Raw genomic sequence first — 22,652 nt, 5'->3', positions numbered from 1 at the left:
ACATGTTCAAGACTGAAGCTCTCAGGCACTGAGAAGGTTTAGGTCCATAATTATGTCCAGCCTTTTTACGAGCACATTTTACTCCACAGTAGTGATTGTCTCTTGGCCTAAAAAATTAAGCTCCAGTGCATCCTCAGTGACAAATGAAATAGTAGCCCACAAGCTCTTCAAGGGCTTTATGAACTCCCACATCTTAGTGGCATTCTCTAATGAACCTCCGATTTCTTCAAACAACTGTTCTTGGGACATCTGTTCTTGTGGGGCAGTCTATTATTTTTATATGGTGATTATTTGTGTTATGAGAGACACCACAGCCACAGAATAAGACCCTACTGTGCTTGGCACTCCACAAACGCAGAACAAAACAGTCTGCGTTCTTTTGCATCTTCCAAGTCTCTCTCCCCAGCTGGATGTCACTGTGTGATAATGAGACAGTAGAAACTTTCTAATATAGGAGGGAACAGATGTAGGCACTGGCCGCATCTTCTGTGGTGAAACCCGCCACTATGTACAAATGCAGTAAGAAAAGAACCTACTGTAATGTTATTTGATGACTGAAAGTTTGCAGCCCCCTGAAACAGTAAAATCACTCCCTGCCAAGGGAGCATGCAAGCACACTTAAAAGATGAAGGAATTATGCAGTGCCCTATACATGCCTGTGGAATCTGAGAAAAAGGGTCAGATGGCTACATACGACAAAAAGCTGTGGACTCACCAGGATACAGCTGCTTTGTCGGTGCACTAAGCTGAGCATCTTTTGTTACTCTATAAGCAACATCTGCTTCTTTTGAAGATCTTCTGCTTGTGCAAAACCCTGTTGTTTTTGTTATACCATCAGGTAAATTATGAAAATCTAATACCTTCAAGAGGTCTGCAGGTTCAGCTGTGGAAAAAGAAAAGGAGACAAGAATTAGCAGGCAATAGGACTGGTACTTGCTTACTTGCTCAGATCCAGATCAGTATTAGCCTGCACCCCACAAATCAATCATCACAATTTTAAAAACATGAAATAAGTTTTCAATACGTCTACAAATACAACATTAATACCAGCTTCAAAGCTAGGATGTTGTACTGCTGGTCAAAGACACTAATTCAACGCAGAGACGAACAGTTGATCAGCTGTCTGCACCGGGGCAGTAGGGAGAATATACCATCTTATTAGCTACAGCAGTTATATTTTCTGGATGTCTTCACCCAATCTCCATCATTCAAGCACATGCTGAAGACTAAGCATTAGACAGGAAATTCATGATCTGAAAGAAAGGCTTTAAATCAAGAGGTTGCCAACATTTTCATTCTTTTTTTTCTTAATCTGGTTCATCCAAAAAGTTATTTGGAAGCAAATACCTGAGCAAGCTTCCCTGAAGGATTACACGCACCATGCAAAACAACCGCATGCGAAGTCACACTAGCTGGGATAACAGCTAAACCCACAAGACGCACCTCAGGGTACGAACAAGTTATGGCAGAGCAGCATCCCAGCACAGCGCTTTGGTGCTTGTGGGCTGGCCGTGCTGCCAGCAGGCTCACCCAGACCCTCGCAGGGTTTGTGCACAGTGTCTAACTCTGCCCAGGGTGCAGCAAGGCGACACAGGGCAGGGATGCAGCACAACTCCACTGCAGGCAGCCAAGTGTCCCCCTCTGTTAACTCAGCTCAAGCCCAGGCAAGTCCCGTTAAATAGTTCCCCCTCTCTGCCAGGTATTCCCCCCTGTGACACCAGAATTATACGCACAAGCACCAGTGTGTATAAGCAGACAGAAAGCCAGCAAAACACATATGCTGCACAGAAGAGGAAAAATCCGCGTGGACATTTCGACTGATGACATGAAGAAAAAGGCTCCTTCCCTCAACAGCCCTCCTTGACCACATCCCGTTAGGCTCATATCCTGGGGCTCCTGCTGCTGCAGACATTAAGCTAGTTAATGAAGGGAGTTTGTCTGACACCCAGTGCTCCCCACACCAAACTCAGGGCCAGTTCACCTTCAGATATTCAGGTCTCTAGAGCATCAATTAAGTAATGCAAGTGATACATCTCACTAACTTCATAATCTGGTCTTGCTCACATCAGGAGATATAGTGTCTCCAGAAGTGGAATATTCAGATCTGACTTAAAATGCTTAATTTGAATTTTGACTTGATATTTGGAGCAAAGTGCTGTCAGAAATATGAGCCACCCAACTCAACCCACCAGCAGTATTCAAAAGCAAATGTCTGCCTGACAGCTCCATTTAGCCTTGCCTGGGCGATATATCACAGCTGTATCCTTTTGCTACCTGATACATTATTTTTCCCAAAGAGTGATATTATTCGGATCCCTCAAGGACAGCCACACATTATATAGTCTGATGTCTGCAATGATACCCAGGACTAACCCCCTGGTCTGGCTGCCCCAGCTTCCATCAGGATCTCAGGGCATCGTGCCATGCTGCATGGCCAAGGGTGCAAAGCTTGTTACCAGTTTGCAGAATGATCACAAATAACCCAGCTACATTCAGGAAGGTGCATGGCATTTCTGCTACTGCAAAAAAGGGGACAGCTCCGAAAAGGGCAGGAAAATACAGGACTTCTTGCAAAGGGAAAAAAAAAAAAAATTGGCCTCACATTAGCATCAAGCCTATTACTAGAAAGACCAGAGAGGAAAGAGGGAAAGGATTTGCAAGGGATTCGCCATCCATGGGGAAGGGCTACAGCGTGGCCATCAGCACCGAATCCAAACACCTCAGCAATGGAAAGAAACAGCATGAACAAATCTTTTACAATATAAAAGGTTTTGGTTACCAAGATGATCGGCCTAATATTTGGATGGAAAATTCGTGTACGTTGTTCGGCAGTTTTTACAAGTTTCCACAACCCTGAGGATTTTGGCTCTCAATGAGAGATTACAAACATATGGCAAACCCAAGTCAACACTGCAGATAAACCAGCTGAGAGCTTGGCCTGAGCAGCGTACAGCTGTAACGTTTCCTCATCTCTCATTCTTGTTAGACAGTATGCGGATGACACACATTTGTCTAAGCTGTCCTTGCCGCCTGGATCTTCCTGCTGCCTTTCAACCATGTTTTACTTCACACAGAAATATCTGTATACATACAACCCAAGCTGCGTTTAAGCAACTAAAACTACAATAAAACACCAGTTCTGCTTCCAGTTACCTCCCTCTGCTCCAAGAGATTCAAATCAGCCAGCTCCTAAGCTGCCTCCAACATTTATTTAGGGAGGAGAAGGGAAAAAGGCAAATGCAAGGGGGAGGGGATGTGAATTCCAGACTCCTGACATCAGCCCGGTCCCCACGCAGGGGGATCTGAGCCTCGCTTGCAGTGCTGCACATCAGCCATCCTGCGGACAGTAGCCACGGTGGGGCTGAGGAATCTGCAGGACCAGAAACGCCTGCAGAAGAATCCATCATCCAAAAGCTCAGCTGCTGTTATGACAAAAACTGTGTGAACATCATCTCCTTTGGCAAGGGAGCCCCAGCTGACACCAGAGCCAGCCATGGTCACCTCTCACAGGAAACAAGTATACGGTGCTGGGCGAGTGAAACGCTGCTCATTATCACGATCTTATAGCTAAAATTGTGGAGTGTATTGACAGGAAGGAAGCACAACATGAAAACTGAAGGTTTCACCAGCTCTGTACCTCAACAGAATGACACTACTTGCAAGCCATATGGCAATTGCTGGCCAAAAGCTCCAGCAGCGGTTATAGCAAGGTGATGGGCGTCCAGGGGAGCTGGACCTCCTCCAGAAGCAACCAGCCACGAGCAGGTAGCAGGCTCCGTGCTCCAGCTCCTGCCCCGAGCCCTCTCATCTCCCATCCATCTCAGCTCCCACCCATCATCAGCGCTCTGGTACAGAACTTCTCATTTGTAAAAGATGATTCAAGCATCTGCCTGCCTCCCTCTGCTGCTGTGAGCCTCCAAACCTATCACGCAATTAATCTTCATTTTGAAGGAAGATCCTCTATACCTCCATAACTATGATGGATTAGGTCAAGGCGAGATACTAAAGTAGAACAACAGTCTGGGTATTGCACAAACAAACTGCAAAGCATGCAGGTAATCAGCAGGAGAGGAAATACCTTCTGTTCACAGATGTGAGCAAGTGTCCCACCTCTGCTTGCTCCTGGAGATCAAAGAGGAGGCAAGGAGCCAGCTGAAGCCCTATAGACCACTCAATGTTGCACTTCATCACTAAGAGCATCCGTTTGAGTAGGACTTAAGCAGCATAAAAGTATCCATCTCTTTCCAGAAAGATGGACTTCACACAGGAGCAGCTCTTATTCCTGTCCAGCTAATCAGTTTGTTTATTTCCCCTTGATTTTTCAGCCCGAACTAAATGTAATCTCCTGTTAGGAGCTCTGACAGCATCATGCCCAGGACAGAGACGGAACTGACCAAAATCAGGCTCTACAGGATATTTCTTACAAGCTTGCACTGGGCTTGGCCTTCATCCAAGAACTGAATTAGATGTTGCTTTATGAAAGCTTTTTTTTTTTTTACTTGCTATTTTATGAATAACATTACTATGCAGCATTACACACAGGATCATTCTTTCACTCGATGCACAGGGCTCCCCTAAGAGACCAGCAGCTCAGTCCCTGCTGTGCTGGAGAAGGGTATACAAAAATATATAGCCAGTATACAAAGAGGCAAACCCCAAACATCCCAAATTAGACCAAAATCAGACCAAAGGCTTCCCCAAAAGCATGTACCTAGCAGCATGTACAGCCCTTGAAAAAGACCCAAAAGGAACATTACTTCTCATTTTAACAGTGGAGATGAGTGCCTCCCTGACAAACCAACAGTGGCAAAAGGAGGAATTAAATCCTTAATTCCTCCATGTCCAACCAAGGGTTTAACCACAAGACCAATCCTTCTGTGTTAATCTGATTTCTAATTATTTAATTACCTGTTAAAACCTGGAACAGAGGCAGCTGGTATTAAGTTTATAACTCTACCCCCACTTAGCAGTGGCCAAAAGCCACTTTTTTTTTTTTCCTTTTCTTTCTTACACTTCCATATTAAAGCAAATTCAGCAGCATCCATTGAAATAAACTCCCTGGCTTTGGGCTGGGCACAGGCTCCAGCCAAAACATGGTCAGTGTGGCCATGCCCTGCCACCCTCAACGACGGCCAAGCCACCTGCTCAGACTGAGCTGTGGGATGCAGGAGCAGAAATATCCCCAAGGAACTCCAGAGGAAACAAGACCATCATTAATCATCATTAACAGCCCCAGGCAAATATTAGACCACACTGAATGCCCCTGCCTGTGGGCAAACCCCATTCCCAGCATGACTGGGTTGTCCATCCTCACCTTTCCTTTCCTTGACTGTTCTTTAAATCAAATTTTAAGAGGGAAAGAGGTCTTAAGCCCTGCTGATCCTTCAGGACATGTGCAATAATAAACAAAGATTTTTTTATTATTTTTTTTTAATGCTATTACACTTATAAGTCACAGAGCAGAAAAGGCGACAACCAACCCTTGTTTAGCAGCTGCAGTAAAGGTCAGTTGAAGTCTTTCTGCACACAACCACTACACTATGCAAAGGTTAAACAGTTTGGTTTCTCCACCAAGCTTGATATCAAGCCCAGACCCTTCTAATTTTGCGCCCCCCCCCCCCCCCCCGGCCCAGGGCCAAGGCATTTGCTTTGCTTTCATCAGGGGAAGCCACACTGTCCTCACTTTGCTCCAGTGTGGGCTAACGGGTGTCAGCCCAGAGAAGGCACATGCCACCAGTTCCCTCTTTGTCTCATTTCATCACCCCCTTGTCAGCCTGATATTCTTAAAAGCAGGATGGATCAGCAGGAACCAAGACATTATTCCCACCTCTGGAAAAAAAACTAAGTCAAGACCCTAATGGAAATGGTGCTGTTGAAATTCAGTGCAAGATGGACCTGCAGCTTCTGTAGGCTACGCTGAAAATCCCAGCATATACAGCATTAGCCAGAAGTCATTAATCTAAGTCATATTTATGCCTGCAATAATAATTTTTTAACACCTGAAACAAAGCTCTCGCAGGGGCCCCAAAGCACTTTACCAAGCGTCAGGATACATAAGTCGCTTATACATTACTTGTGGGTATCACGTTTCCAGTGTCTGAAAAATTACCAAATTACAAATAACAAACCTCAAAACAATTCTCCCTCCCATCATTTTTCAAGATCTTTAATTAAATCCTTATCCCCAAGGAAATTCGCAATATTTAAACTTGCCACCGAGTTGAAGGCTGCAGCGCCTGTAGCCATGCGGTGCTGGCGCCGGACACTCTCTGTGGCCTCCTGCTTTACACCGCAGCATTCAGAGGGGGCTGCTCTCCCTGACACCCTGCACAGCCCACTGGGGTGAACTGGGCAGCACAACAGGTCAAAAGGCAAAGCCAGGCATGCCAAATGAGTACAATCTGGATTGCAGTAGATTACAGAGTTAAGTATGTTTATTTTCCCAACTATATACTGTCAGTTTTATAAATCTGTTGAAGTCAAATCATGCACAAAAAAAATTTATTAATCTCTTCTGAAAGCCGTCTCCCAGTTTTTCAGTGTAATCTTCAAGCTTTTTCAGCTGCCATTTGGGAAGATTTTTTTTTTTTTTTTCAATGAAGCTATCACATGGCTCCAGGAGCAGAAATTTTCAGAAAAAGCAAGAAAACCCCACTAGGTATCACAAGACTTCTCAATACAAACCCCAGCAAGCTGGCAAAGTCACGACACTATATCGCAACAGCAAACATCCACTGTGCTAAGCCTGGACTGCTAACGAGGAGTCCAAACGATGCAGCCTCCAGGCGTCGGGTGCACAGCAAGGGGTGGAAGGAGCAGAAATGCTGTTTCTGTAGCACAGACAGCGCATCTGGGAGACCCTCCCCAGTTCTTTGGGGCTCCGTTGCATTCGTTTGATTGCTGGGGAGAGGCTCTTGCCTTGACATTCCCAGAGATCAAAACCAACCCTCTGGAACACCCGCAGTAATGAGAGCAGGTGAGTTCCCACACCGTGCCCAGCCTGTTCGTCCTCCGAGGGCCTGGGAAGACCACACATCCACCAGCCACTAAGAAAACCACTTTCCCAATCAGCCCAGCATCCTCATTGCTATGAGCGCCGCACCTACAGCGGTTTGCACACTCCAAATGAGTTAGCACCCAGACCTAGCCCTTCCTCTTTGACCTCTATGCATTTTCTAGTGGAGCTGCCGAGGATGCTATGTACTTGGTGTACTGCTGAGAACAGATCTGTTTTTCCAACTACCCTTTGCTCATCTCACCGAAAAGGTCAGGAAGCCCCCAAGATCTCAGTGGACCAGAAGCTGAAACGAGTTTTAGAGAACAGTTCAATCCACCAAAACTGCACACGCCCCACTAGCACCGCCCGGTGCAACGTGCCGTCCACCAGACAAGAACGCAGCTGCGCTGCCACACAGCAGCTGTATTACAGCTGTGTCCAAAATTGGGCTTAAGAGATCAAAGCCTTCCCCTTTCACTAACTACCGCTGCTGTCTTAAGGTACACCTTATTCAGTCTTACCTGGCAACATTGAGCCAGCCTTCAGTCTTCACTGAATGCATTCCTAGAACTTAAAGAGTTAAGAAAATCCCCTTTCTTCCACTTTTTGCCTTACAATACCCTTCAAAGTGGAAAAAATCCCTTATCAGCATCCTGAGACACACATTTATTGTGCACAGCTGACCCGTTGTATTAATGCAGCAACTGAGACATTTGGGTGTCTGAAGAAGGGGTCACCATCCCATAACAGCGGAGAACCATTCTTCTATATTCGGTTTCATAACAGCTAAAGGGCATCCAAAGACCTTCAGCACTTAATGACACAGCACTTAGTCATACTATAGTTTATGTGCAATTATTGCCAAAGATTTCAGGTCATAAGGTGAAGAATGAATAAGCATTTATGTTCCCAGCTCATTCCAGGTGCCCTCTGCAACTTTTCTCATCATTTAATACGTAACTCAGCAGTCCGGGTATTTGTATCCAAGTGTCTGATCATGAGTGAGGAACACTTACTGGGAAGCAAAGCCTGCCTAGACGAACAACCACTATAAAATAAACTTGTCATCTTATCCCACAGCAAGTAATAACAGTGAATAAGGATTGTTTCAAGAGTAGCATCTCCTTGAAAAGTGCCTCAAGTCACACAGAAAGGCAGAGTGAGTCATTTTCATAGGAAAAGCAAAGCTATGCACTGCAGTTAACCTGCCCACAATTAACCAGCTGGCTTAAATCGCCTTGTTTCTCTTGCACACAGATGTCTAAACGGCACCCAGGCTGGCTGGGGCGGCTCTGGCCTGCCCACACTGCTGTCCTGCCTCCTCAGCATCAGCAAAGTGAGCAGCTGGACCCAGTGGCCTGGCGCTCTGCTCCAGTCCCATGGCTGTGTGTGGAAGCACCATGCTTGGACATGTCCAGGAGCTTTCCGGGATCTCCCTCCCTGCCTCCTTAACCACTCATCTCACTTCAGACCTTCACCAGAAAGGTAGTTTCATATGCTTCAAAGCGAATGGGGATCACGCAAACTGATGCAAAACAACGAATAACGTGAATCCTATTCAACAGATGAAAAGCAGGGACTTTCTGATATAAAGGCAGTAGATTAAAGAAACGAGAAATTAAATAAAAAGAGTTGGATCCTGTGCTTGACTACAGCAAGGTAAATTCAGTGATCTGAGTAATAGCTGCCCCAGGTTTCCATCACCACCTCCGAGAGCAGAATACCCGGCCCCGAGCAGGGGCAGATCCAGCTCCTGCACCCAGCTGGGCTGCTGTCTCACCCGCACAGCCCTGAGCAAGCCAGCTAGTGCCAGGTAATCTAGTAGGTAAGGTGAATCTAAAAGTCCCAGCTTTAATGAAACAAGGTCCACTTCTGCCACCCGAGAACCTACTCCTTAACATCCCCATCTCTCTTGTTTGTCATCTTTAAGCCAGAAAATGTTGTGTTGTGGGGAGATTAGAAGAGGCACAATTTTATTAGGCACTTTCAGGTACTCAGGTGACAAGTATGAAGTTATTACCATATTTTCCCCAATTAATATCAATGTATCCGGCACAAACAACATCAGGCAGAGCACCGCTCTCTCACTGCATTACCATCTCCAAGAGGAAAGGAGGATTCTGCAGGGCTGCCTGAATGCAGTGAAAACCCATTCCCGGGAAAAGAAGCCATTACATATTTTTAAAGGAAAAGGTGATTTCCAACAGAAGCCCAAAAAGCCCCCGAGCTGCAAGAGGTCAGACCTCTCGCATCCATCAGGGACAGGAGGGACCAGCTGTGACGCAGCGCCACGCTTTAATCCTGACCTAGGAAACCCAACCAAGGTCAGGATGCCCCCAGGAGGGTGCTGAGCCTCCACACTGACCAGGCTCCAGCAAGGGGAAACACTCCGCTCCAAACAGACCCCTTCCCTTCCATCTTTACCGCCTTCTGCTTCCCCAAATACTTTCTTAAGATAGTTTATTCTTAGCGCTAAATAAACACCCAATTATTTCCTGTAGGGGACCAAACTCGGACCTGCAGCGAGGCAGAGCAGAGCACGCGGAGGGCAGGATGCCCTTTCACCAGGCTTAGGGTTTCTCGCTCTCCAGGCTGCTGCCCAGAGGTTGACATGGACGTCTTGCCTTATACCAGAAATTAAACACCAAGGGGTAAATGCTCCAGTGCTCAGATCTGTAAGAGACAGCAACACAGGTGAGAACTGGAAGCTGCTTCACTTTGCACCATATTTTTATGGAGCCTGGAATCTCCAGGTAATGTCTATGGGATTTCAAGAATGTCTACTCATTATTCAAATACTTTTCACCACTGTTGACCTCCTAGCTGCAACACATGGATAACAGACTAAACCAAGATGGAACAGGTTAAAACAAAATATAGACAAAAAATAAGAATATAAAGCTTCAGTTGCCACTGCTCAAGCATCCTTTGGATGGACTTAATAGAGCTCCTTCAATTCTTCAGCATCCCAGCAGCCCAATCAAACAAAATGATATATTTGGACAAAGAGGAAAGTCACTTTGAGGAGGAGAACCAAGGAATTTGAACTGCAGGACTGAAGATAGGGAAGTTTGTTCCCTAGAAAGGGGCACAATGCAACAAAAAAAGGCCAGCTACGAAAAAGGGGTCAGATACTCATCTGGTGCACATCAGCTCCTTCCAATTGCTGCAACAGAGCTGTGTCAATTCCTATTGCTCTAGATAGCTGAATATTTCACCAATGACTCATGTCATCCCCTTATGGTGTTTTGTTTTTTTTTTTAAAGGCCCAAATAGTCCCAACTGTGAACAAAGGAAACCATTATGCAGAGTCAGATTCGAAAGATCGTATGCATAATCCCAGAAGGGAAAGAAAGAAACCCAGAACTGATACTGGAGCAGCTCTGCAAGACTACATTAAATTCAAAGAATCAAATAATCTTTGTTCCTTTGAGCGTAAATTTTTTTTTAAAAATAATCAATCATTTTGGTTTCTAACAAAGCAGTGGTGTTAGCAGCTAACAGCAAGCAAAGAGCAGGCCTTTCCCCCACAGAATATAATTAAACCACGCAAAAAAAATCTCTGCTGTGAATGCCATGCAAAATTTACAGACACAATGCACAGAAGAGAAGCAAACACTTAAGATTTTTGGGGAAATCCCAGCCCCTTCCAAGAGCTTCAAATATCCCATTCATTTTGGAGAACTGGGGATTTCAGATTCTCCCCTGCTAAGGGGAAGAAAAATCCAGCGGTACAGGGCTGGCTCTGTGAGCACAGGGATTGCTCAGCAGAGGAAAACAGGGTGCTAAGGGGGAAGGGAGGAGGACAACGGGCTTTCTTCTGAGATGGGAGAGGATCTGGCCAGGGTGACTCCTGCCCCATGCCAGCGTGGGAGCCAGGGCATGGCCAAGTGACGCATCTGTCATCGGGAAGCTGGGGACAGCCTGCTGCTGCCTGCCAAGAGCACGCAGAGGAGAGCGGCCACAGTGAGGGTTTCTCCTCCGTTCAAGCAGCTGCTGACCCCCATTTCCACAAATCCTGGGGGAAAGCGATGAACGAAACCTAGAGCACAGGGAAAAAGTGGCAGTGGGGTCCCCAGGAGGGCAGGTCCGAAGGGCCAAAGCCAACGCTCACCGATCCTTTCCCTGCTCATGGGCAGCCTCCCCTGGCCCCACAGGGACCAGGGGGATTTGCACCGGGCTTCACCAGTTGTCCCCAAGAAGGGGACAAACACAACTTCTTCCTTCCCCCTCGCTCCCCGCTGAAGCAAACCATCCCATCCAGCCAAGGGAAAAGCACGGAGCCTTTTCAGACAGAGCGCAAGCCGAGCCCCGCCAAACCCCCAGCCCACGTCAGCGCTCAGCACGACTGTTCAGTGTCTGAGGAGTTTTTACGGGCCAGTCCTGACAGCAGGGTCAGAAGAATTAGGTGAACCCTCAGCGTTGCAGTGGCTGCCGTTGCCTCTGCTCGCAGAGCTGGGCTGCAGCGGAGATGCCTCGCATACCACCCTGCCCACGGCGCTGCTCCCATCCCCACCAGTCCCGCTCCCCGGGATCCACAGGGAGCTTTGCAATCCCCCACCAGTTGGATGAAGTATTTCTGGGTCGCCGTGACATTTCGGGAAGTTTTCCAGTAGAAGTTTGATTACTGGCAGGAGTCTTGCCCTTTACAAAACAACTGAGGGTGAAGGGAGTCTAAAACTTTTAGAGCTATTAAAACTAAAAACTCACACACTCAGCAGATCCACAAAAGGAAATGGTGACGGAGCGTGACTCCATCTTCTGAATGATTAACTGAGCGGTCTTAGAGAGCACTCAGCTTTAGAAGCAGCTTCTGAAAGCGAGCCATAAGGGGACGCAAGTTATGTTCAAACAAACAGGCACTCTCCCCTCCTTCCCTCCCACCCAAAGTCTCTGGTTCCTTTACTGAAAAAAGAAAAGAAAAACAAAAAACAAAAAACAAAAACCCACTTTCAAATCCTTGTGAAGCCCCTGGATTGCCTCAGCCCTAAGGGAGCATTTAGAGATGTACCAGCAAAAGATGGAAATCACATCCAAGGAGTCTGTTACTCTTCCCGAGCAAAACCTTGGCACAGTCTTTTGGAAAAGAGCTCCACAGGTGCAGCCCTGGGGGTTACTGGGCTGAGGTGGGGCAAAAGCACCTCTGATGGGAGAACCATCCCCTCCCTGCCTATGGCACCTCACATCTTTCTGCAGGAGGTAACCAGGAACTGGTTAGTACCCCTGCAGACACCTGGCCACATGGCCCAGCTTGGTGACAGGGAGGTTCTGATGTCCACTGGCAACATCTCTTTCACGTCGAGCTGTGCCAGCACAAGGCAGAGCTCATAGCTGGAGCCCAGCACCGTGTGTGCAAAGCTGAGCGCTGCAGGGACCGTGGGCACATCAGCATCACCTGGGGACCTGAGTCAGACCCCACCAACACTGCATATCACGCAGTCAAGGTCCCAGCCAAACTACAGGTTTCACTTCAGGGTAATGACTGCTTCAAGCAAAGCATTCTTCACTGCTTCTACAAGTGATGGGTATTTGCCTTGCCCAGTTGCGCTGTGCTGCCCGCGGGACTCGCGCCTCAGCCAGCTGCAGGCAACACCAGGGTTCCTGTAGCTCCCAAGCAGATGCATTTGAAGGTGGAAAAGGGCAGTTCAACCTTTTGTCTTTGCTCTAAGGAGCACCAAGTGTTTCCAGACTATCTGGCACTTGGACTTCATTTGCATTTTCAAAGTACTTTGTAATGATCAACCACTTAAAGCTCTGCAAGATTTAATTAGGGCCTGATCTTGCAGCAGCACATTAAACTCAACAGAAGTTTTGCAACCAGTTTTAATGGGGTGCAGAGCAGTTACTCCTCCAAGGAGGGAAGAAGCTGGCATACTCATCTCCCAGACAGAGGGGAAGCAACACATGAAGACCTGACATATCTTTGTCAAGCAAGTGTGAGCATCCTTCCTCAGCTGCTGCCAGCTGCAGTGCGCTGCCAGGGCCACCATCTGCTCCAGCCTGCTTCTCCAGCACATCAGAGGGCACCTTTCTTCCTCCTTTTCGTATCCAAAGCTATTTGGCATTGAATCAAGAACAAGAAGGGCATCACCCTTTGATGAAACCAGGGAGGCATGGATTAAGGTAGTAGCCTCCTCCACCTGACATTTAAAACATAAAAAAAAAAAAAAAAAAAACAAAAAAACCCAAACCACAACAACAACAAAACAGCCTTCCAGAAAGAAAACCAAAGTTCAAACCGCTGAACTAAGATTTTCCTGCAAAAGCAATACTTTCCATCCAGTGGGGTCATTTTGCATGGGCAACCATCTCACTGCATCCCCAGGATGTCACAGAGCACTCACAGACACGGGATGGGAATTGCATCGGGCAGGCTGGAGCCATCACAGGCAGATGTACTGTCATGCCCTACATGTAGGAAGCCCCAGTTCATCTATACTGGATGCTTACAAGCACCCAGCAGCCTCCATACGTGTCAAGGCAGTTTAGGAATGAAAGAGCTGTGGTCAGGGCTTTTCCCCCTCCTCCTCCTCCCATGCTAGTGGCTGGAAGCACAGTGGAATGCACCAGGATGAACATAAGCAGCCTACAGCCATGTGAGCTGACCAATGCTTCATCTCTTCTTAACACTTCAGAGTTAGAAAAAAGGTCACGGGCCACTTCCAAACTGGAAGGCCGTGCCATGGGAAATGGGACCACCCTCACGAGTTCATTGCAAAGGATTATGTTCCCTCCCAGCATCTTCCAGCAGTACTTGGGGAAAACGAGAGATGCTGAAGAGTTACCACCAGGGCAGGCTGTCCAGCAAGCACAGCTGGAGCTGCTGTGGTGCAAGGAAAGATACAGGGACAAGAGCTACAGAGGGACAGGCCGCATCTTCTGTCAGCTAGACCAATACAGTCTGGAAAGAGCAGCCAAAATGGACAAGCTTTAAGGGAAACATTAACCATTCTGGAATAACACCCTCTCTGCAACCTTCCTATAGCCATGCCCAGCACTTTAATTTCTGTTGTGGTGCTGCAAGTGGATTGCCCAGCTATGAGCTTAATTAAACACATTAACACAAGCGCCTGCATAATTACAGTCATTTCCACCACGGTAAACATTGCCGCTACAGTCAGGCTGGCAATCAGCATCGCATGGTTGGCACATAACATCAGCCACTTAAAAGGGAACAAAACCACAGGGGGTTTTACTGCAGGGCACTACCCCACACCCATACAGGTAGCCCAGCTGGGATGCTTCCAGAATAAGTCATTTAGGAGCTAAAGACTCATTTTCATGCGCTGTGAGGTTTTTAGTTGCCTATAAAGTTAATGGGACCAAGCACAAGTAATTTTTATTTTTAAATATTTCATTGGATGATTTTAAAAGCCCAACACTGAATATTTCCAGCACTACTGTACACTTGAATAGTTTGACACAGGGAAAGAAATGTAAAAGGAGTTTTCTCTCAGACGTTTAAAGCTACGAACTCTTAGCATTTACTTTCTATCTGATTTTTCCTCAACAAAAATGTAGCCAGGAGGCAATTTTCAAATTAATATCCGCTTGCTTTCATGGAAAGTGTGTCTGAAGCTTGTTTTCCAAAATTCTCTCAGGAGCATTAGTTCCTTTGAGTTTATATAGCCCACATCTGCACAACATAGGTGCTGCTTTCAGAGCAATAGCAGGAAGATGACGCAGGCCTGAGTTACCCACCCGAAGCCATGAGTTTCATCAGTTCTCAGCAAACACCACAAACCGACCAAAGAGCTGCGATGCCCTCAAGGGAAGCCTGCAAGCAGGAAGAAATTCACCACTGAAGTTACTAATTCCTAATGATTTTCTCAGTCCTAATCAATATTTATTCAGATCTTATTCCTGATTAGGTGTTTAAATGGATTTCTTTGTTAATGTCACCAGGGAATGAACATTTTTTTTACTTTAGGTCAATTGAGGTTTTTTATGGACCAGCTAGAATAATATATAATCTGTTGATGTTCAGACACGCAGAAGAGGCTTATCCAAATACAACACACCAGCTCCCATTCCTTTCCGATTTCCAGTCCTATTATAAATAAAATGCAAGTACACGGCGTATTTCCCTACTGCCCAAATTAAGAAGTGGTACATCAGGAGGTTTTTGCATTAAAAGCACAGGATGCCTCCCCACACCCCCCAGCCCCTTGGTCCAGACAGCACCAAACAGTGGAAGGGGGTTTATTACCATGAACCCAGCACATCAAGTGGCATTAGGGTAACATCAAGAAACTCCCGTTCAGCCTTGACAGACCTTTGTGATCTCTGACCCTCGGTCATTAGGGGAGAAAGCCAACCCATTAACCCCCCTCATACACTCAGAGCAGTATCTCCATTACAAACAGCTATCAGGAGCCAAATAGGAGCTAATTACCCAGCACCAGCCCCCTCCTCCCTGCACCATCCTCCCCGTGATGGGAGACAAACCCTCCCGGAGGCAAAGCCACCATCAGAAGCCACGCCTCACTACTGTTTCAGGAGCTGATTTAAAGATGTGGATTTTGTGCTCATCATGTGGCAACATTCCTAGAAGATCATAGCTTCATCTGCTTGAAATCCATGGCTGACACTATGGTGTTTGCAGCAGTGACCAAGTCACACAGGGACAAGAACTGATTTTAGGAAATTTGGGTCACAGCTGCATGATCATTTCCCACTCCCTTCAGATATTTTCTGTTAAAGTTGTTACAAAGTGATTTGTACATTGGCTGTTCTTGGAAATATCTGCTGTACTTAGGAGCTGAGATGTCATTTCAGGTTCTCCATTATACATGAAGGAGAATTCAAACCCCAAGATAGCATCTAAATTGAAATATGCTACTATAAAAGCTAGCAAGAACTATCCAAGATACCCATCCAAAAAGCTTTCCCAGGCCTCTAACACTGGCCCAGACAAATATTTACATAATCATTCACATGGGTTTGTTTTAAATAAAGAACCTTTTATTATTATTATTATTGCTTTGACATCAACCATCTAATTAGAGGCCAATGACAGTTCTAAAAACCACTGTGAGTTCTCCCAGCAGCACTGACGAGAAGTGGTACTGAGTGACGGGCAGCACCGGAGCTGTCGCTGGCCTCCTGCTTTCCCAGGAAATCAGGAGAGGGGAAATTTTGCAGGAAAATCCTATATATTCCCAGGAAATCAGGAGAGGGGACTGCTGGGAAAAAGGACTATTGCCCTGCAGATGCGAGGGGATGGAGGAGGGATGGCTTCTGCCTCTGGCAGACTGTTGGGAAAATGGCAAACTGATGGGCAAAGGGTCTCCTGGCACAAATAACGCCCACTCATGCCTTGTTTTTTCTCGGCTCTAACACCAACACTGTGCTGTGATGCTGGACTAGTCACCTTTATGCCTCTGCTTTACAGACTGGCTTTGGGGACTGGCCTTTCCCTGAATTCACACAAGCTACCTAGCAGAGCAGACCTCAGTTCTGAAGTATTGCTGTAGCATACAAATACAATATGGCTAGAAGTAATCTACTTACCACAGAAAGATCCAGATAAATGCATGCCAAGGCACTTATGGTGGTCTTTACGGTGAATAAAAGTGTGCAGGACCCAGTTTTAAGGTGAGGTTTCAAGTATACCGATGAAGCAGAAAGATAAGAAAACCCACTCCTGGCTAGCAAGAAGAAACAACCAAGAGATTTGTTCAGAGCCACCTCTTGCACACACTTCCAGATCACACCGATGGAGATCCCCAGGGCTTCCTGCACATGCAGGCAACTCAATCCTATTATTAAAACTGCCTCTTTCCACTGCTGGAACATAACGAAGCTCTGCCTCCAGGGACCGTGCTTCAACAGGGAGCACAGCAAAGGCAGGAGAGCCAGTGAGAGCAGAGCACGAGCTGCCAGAGTAACACATAGATGTGCTGGTCTGCAGCCTGTCTCCTCCAAGGCACCTTCCTTCTGGGCGTTTTTCTGGCTGTCCTTCATGCAGTAGCTGTAAAGGTCCCCATCAAACAAGGTCCTCCAGGTCTTCCCTACATGGCCACTTTTTCCTGGGGCCTGATTCGGGCACTCAGCTCACAAACTCACAAATCTGAGCAAATAGTGAAGTTCAGCACCTAAATCCCTTCATGCTCCTGACCCTCTGGAAATGACCTTCCCCTACTGACTTGTTTCAATGAGTTCCTGCAAGTCCATCCTCCAAGCCCTACCACCGCTTCAGCTGCTGGTTCCTAAGCCCCTTCCAACTTTGCCAAATCTTCTTGCCTCCTTCCTTAGGAGACAGGCTATTCCCATCACAGCCTTGCTCACAACACATGGGGAGGGAGCAGAGACCACGCTTGCTCCTGGGCATGACCCTCATTTTGCACGTGTAGCTCAGAGGTGTGATGGTCCATCTCGCCCCCACAAATGCTGCCACCTCATGCCACTAGCCTGTATCTAGCAAAGCATGGCTGAAATACATAATCACTTGCTGAATCTTTTTCCTTCTCTTTTTCTCACAGTTTTATTGTGCTCCTGAGGCCGTTTGAGCTGGGATTCAAGTTACTGAAAGCAAGACAATCCATCAGAGCATGGCTGAGAAAGAATAGAAATGAAGCTATCTGGGGCCATAAAGCTAAGCTAGAACAGTAAGAAAAATTTCTCAGCCTCCTATTGATCTTTCCACCCCCAGGACAGATGTGAAGAGAGGAAAAAGCCAGCAAATGCTGTATTTAGAAGCTGCTACCTTCACAATAAGGAGGCAGTGCCAAGACCCCAGTGCCTCATCACCAGTTGCTTGGTCAAAACAGAAGTCTCTGCAAGATGTTCCTGGGGAGCCCGATGGAAAGGTGACCCTCTATATTTGCATTTGCAGGGAGAACTTGAATGGCTGCAAATCCATTTAAACTCAAGCAAGAAAGCAATTAGTTCTGCCTCCTAGCAAAAAGGTAGATAAATAGCAAGTAACCATCCCACGAACCAGTCCCAAAGCACCAATAAAAATACATTAAAATATATTTTCCTCTACTGATTCCTTTGCAGCTAATGCATAGAAGCAACCGAAGATTTCCTTATGCAATATTCAGCTAGCGTGGTGACCAGTGTTGTACTTCTTTCTGTAGGTAAGAAAAGGGCTTTGTATTTCAGGAGCTCTATCTCCAGGGCATCTTTTCTCAGGCTGCAAGCTAAAGAACCTTGCAGCTGGGAAAAGTCAATTCCAGTCTCCAGCTTATTTTCCCTTGCCTGGAACTGGTTTGTGGCATGACCTCTTAACCGTACTTGGAGGTTTAAAGAGCTCAGTTGCAACTTTGATCAGTCAGGCCTGTAATATTTGCAGACTGCTATAATGATGCTTTTCATATCCTAATACATATATACTCCCAAGTTCTTTCAGGAAATTATACTTCTGGCTTCTTAACTGCAAGCAACTGAGATGACATTGAAAAAGGAGCTTGGCAGACAGATGAGGCGCTTGGCACTGCCGCAGGGTGAGTACCACCGCGGGCGAAGACAGCCAGACCCTGGCAGCAGGAAGATGCTGAGCCCTTCAAACCGCCACTGCCTGCTCCTGACAGGCAGCTGGGCACATTTCTCATTCCCAGGCAGGAAAAATGAACAAAGCACCAAACAAGCAGGGCACCACAAAGTGTGGCACGTGCACGCTCTTGGCAAAGGGAATGAGTGGGATGATCTTTCTTTCACGCTTCTGCAGAGCAACTTGGCCCACCCTTTGCGCATTCAGCAGCAATCCCCACCACATTTTATTTGCTCTGTCTTTCCAGTCATGGCAGTCTTCCCTTTCAGGCAGAAGAGGGAAGCCCAGCAAGATATTGTCCCTCTTCAATGCAGGTTCCCCCCTCCCAGGTTACCATTGAACTTGTTCTTCAGACTGCAGTCAGCGTAGCACCTTAAACCCAAGTGCATGGATTTTTGGGGAATTAGCAGGACAAACAGTAAAGAAGGAAGACACATAGGGACTGTGGGTGTAAAGAGTAATGAGTCATCCAGGTCTGAGCTATTTCAGAGCTCTACCAGGGGTCAGACACAACAGCAAATATAAAACGAAGTCTTGGTGCTCCATTACGGAAAGATCAAAGAAAAATCGAGGCTCACTGCCAGGAGTAGTGAAATGCCATTTTAATCCCAAATACAGACTCTTCCTCATGTTTCAGGCTAAACCCAGGAAACAGATTAAAAAGATGCTGAAAGAATAATTTCACTGTAGGGCCACACTCCTGATGTCCCCCAACATAAAATGGTGCCAGGTTTGGAAAGGAATTCAGAATTTTGTCAAGGAACAAAATACTTCAAGTTGTTCTGAGTCCCCATGGCACAAGTCAGACAGCTATACAGAGTCACTACATTTAAAGCCAGTGGAGTGCACAAGAGCAACACCTTGATACACCAGCCACTAAAAGCCACTATTTTTTTGGTTTTGTTTTGATTTTTGCTAACACTGAAGAACCAGTTTCCATCAGACAGCTGAATTTTCTGAAGAGAAGCAACTGAACTCCAGCTTTGTAAATAAAACTGCATGGCAGAGCTGAAGTTTTTTGCAAAAGCGTAGCACAGCCATATGCTCCCCCCATAACTCTTCCAGGCCCTGTTCCCACTGAGGAACAGTATCTCACTTTCCTTTCAAATGATTCCAATATGTTCAGTGGCAATTTACTTAAGGTAAGTAATTGTATTATTAATATATATATATAATATACTAAGGTAAATATAAAATGGGAAAACTTGTCCCTAAGAGATGAGTAATCAAAAATTAAATTCATATCAGAACACAGCACAACAAGCATTCATTTACGTGATGTTGAGCAATGCAATCACAGCAAAAGAGACACCCAAGCAAGATTTAGCACTGCAACCCTGGGTACCTCCAGCAAAGTCAGTGCCCCAAGCTCCAAGGGTAAGGGACTTTGCTCCTGCACGAAGCCATGCAGCCCCTGAAAGCCATTTGGCTTCAAGTGATCCATCCAGCCCAGCTAGACTAAATGTAGATTGGTATTGATGTGTATTCTGCCTGTGTCTCTTAACTACAGTACCAGCAGAGCCCGCATCATTCTTACCCTTCCAAAAGGTGCAAAAATGCAGCAGGTGAAAAACAGATGAGTAAAAAGCAGCATAGAAATCAATGCCCTGACATATTAAGCATTGTAAACTGTTCTCTGTAGCATAAGACATTTACCCTGACAACATCCCCTTTATTTGTTTTAAAGGCTCACAACAATTCTTGTTCAATATATTTTCTGCCATTAGCATAAGCTAGTAATATAAGTGGCCTTGAGCAAGGTCACAGGATTCAGCGAGAGATGAAGGGACAGTTCATCTGCAGCTCTGAACGTCAGACCATGCTGACTTGACCAACCAATAAACTTCCCCTTAATCACCTATGTTATACATTAAATGTTAATTAAGCATGTGCTTTAAAAGCCTTACAACAGATTTTTTTCTGCCACTGCTATTCAGTCCCAAACACATCATAACATTTCCCCCAAGCACATGACGAGAACCTGCCTCGGATCCCAAGCCATTGAGCAGACCCTCCGTAACCATGTGTCGGTCACCCTGTGAGGATGGCTACTAACTTGCCCTGTTGCCCTTTATCAGTTTTTAACAAGGTCCCAGGCTGTTCTGAGCAACAAGCTCACCGGGCAGGAATCTGCTTGCACACAGTGTCCGCAAAAAGCAGCTGCTGGCCACCTCCATCCCCAGGCAGCCCCAAACGCCCAGCACCTCCCACACACACGCAGCCCTGGGTGGGGAATTTGTACTTGTTTGCTTCTTTCCATTTCATCAATGAAGATCTGGCAAGAAACACACCTGTTTTTTAGAGCAAAGCATGCTGGAAGCCACTTCTCACCATTGCAACACTCACCCTTCCTTCCCAACTCCATCCTCTATCCCCTGGGTGAGTTCATCCCATTTCAGTGCAGCTGCAAGCAGAATCAGCACTTCTATCCTCACAGTTAAAATGTTCCCTTATCTCCCTTGTTCTTCCCCATTTCTGCAGAGGGCATAGGGAAGAGACCCCCTTTCAGGCCCCTGATCTGCACAGCAGCAGAGCACTGTCTGTGACAAACTCACTTTCTGCTTCTTTCCCCTGAAGAAATTGTACAGCATCTCAAAGTGTTCTGGGTTGTTTTGGGGTTTTTTTTTGTTTGTTTTGTTTTGTTTTTTGTTTGTTTTTCTCTAGAAAGCACCATGGTTAAACTGCATGCAACACCGATCTCCTCTGCCAAGCACACCTTGCACTCAGAAATAAGTAAAAGCATCATCCTGGCAAAGGCATCAAAATGATAGAGGCCTTCAGGAGGGAAGGGACATACAGGGATGCTCTGGAAGGACAGCTGACTCAGATACATTTGGAAATATTGCCAGCCTACATCACCTCCACCCCACGTGGCAGCAGCCACCATTGGTACCAGCCCAAGGCAACAGCACAGGTGGCTGAAGAGTGGAAGACAGAGGATGACGCTGGACCTGCAGAGATGTTCTAAAGCAGCTGGCTGACAAGGCAAGCAGCAGTTCGGCTGGGGACCATAAAAGTAGCCAGGTGACTGAGGGATGCTGCATTCCAGGGTGGTCACCGAGAACAGAGCTGGAAGTGTTTTCTCAGATAAGTCTGTGCCTGTGTGATGGCCAGGGCTTTGATCAGCAGCAGAAGGGGGATTGATTAATGAGATATTGATGAGGTGGGAAAACAGCTCAGCTGTACATAACCAGGATACCACAGCAGATCCTCATGTGGTGTAAATAAGGATCACTCCACTGAAGTCCTACAGAAGTGGGTAATTCATTGCAGGGAATGATCCTTCTCCTACACATATAGAAACCACAGCCTCAGCACATGACAGTTGGCACATGAGAAGTTATCAGGTCCTTTGTTTGGACGTGATCCTTGAAAAGCAGCCAGCCAGGATGAATGAAGATGCCACTGAGTAAGAATATTTCAAATTCAAAGATGACAGCAGTATTAAAATACCCATGGAGGCAAGTATTTGAGGGAGTCACAAATAGCTGCCAGCTTTAGGCAAAAGCAGATGGAAAGATAATCCGAACTACAAGTGTGCAGTCCCATCCCAGGGGAGCTTTACAACACAAGCAGGAAATATTTGGGAAAGTTTGGAGCCTTGCAATTAAAGTTCCTTCCAACTTAATCCAAAGAGAGAAGACTTGTGTGAGCCAGCACAGCTGGGTATGCACAGGTAGAAAGGGAGCTGAAAAACTTTTCAAAAACTTTAGTCGCCGAGGTAAAAAGAAAGGGTCAAAGGAGAAAAATACAAGCAGGATCAAGTCTAATTAAAGGAGCAAAAATAAGTGACAGCTACAAAAAGGCAGGGGCTATTTTCATACAGAGCAAAGGGTCGCTGGCACATATTTGCCGAGCCCCAACACCCAGAAGGCAGGGAGAAAAAGAGGTCCTTTGTGAGAGGGATGGGGAAGGCATGGGAACGCAGGAGCCCTGGGGTAGCTCAGAGGCATTACTGTACTTAGCACAAAAGAGAGAAACAATAGAGGGCAAAAGGAGACGGGGCTGTTTATTTTTCCGGGTATGGTAGGCAAGGGAGGGCTCACGAATTGTCTTGGGAGAGACACTGGGAAAATTGGCCACTGAGGAAGAGAAAGTATCAGGCCCAGGTAACAGACAGAGAGGCACAAGGACCATGAGGTTAAGAATGGGGGAATT

At 46.4% G+C, this 22,652-nt stretch overlaps 1 protein-coding gene across 2 annotated transcripts in view; it reads right to left on the bottom strand.

The window, feature by feature from the left end:
* The window catches only part of COL5A1 (collagen type V alpha 1 chain), a 160,400-nt gene that overhangs the window by 121,339 nt on the left and 16,409 nt on the right, over nt 1-22,652 (bottom strand). For both annotated transcript variants that reach the window (XM_056351721.1, XM_056351722.1), the window contains exon 2: nt 716-883. In XM_056351721.1, the coding sequence (XP_056207696.1) occupies nt 716-883 (168 nt within the window). The remainder of the gene's footprint in view (nt 1-715; nt 884-22,652) is intronic.

The sequence above is a fragment of the Falco biarmicus genome, chromosome 9 (assembly GCF_023638135.1).
Source record: "Falco biarmicus isolate bFalBia1 chromosome 9, bFalBia1.pri, whole genome shotgun sequence".
Lineage (NCBI taxonomy): Eukaryota > Metazoa > Chordata > Aves > Falconiformes > Falconidae > Falco > Falco biarmicus.
Note: the sequence above shows the minus strand (reverse complement) of the source record. Positions and strands in the feature narration are given on the sequence as shown.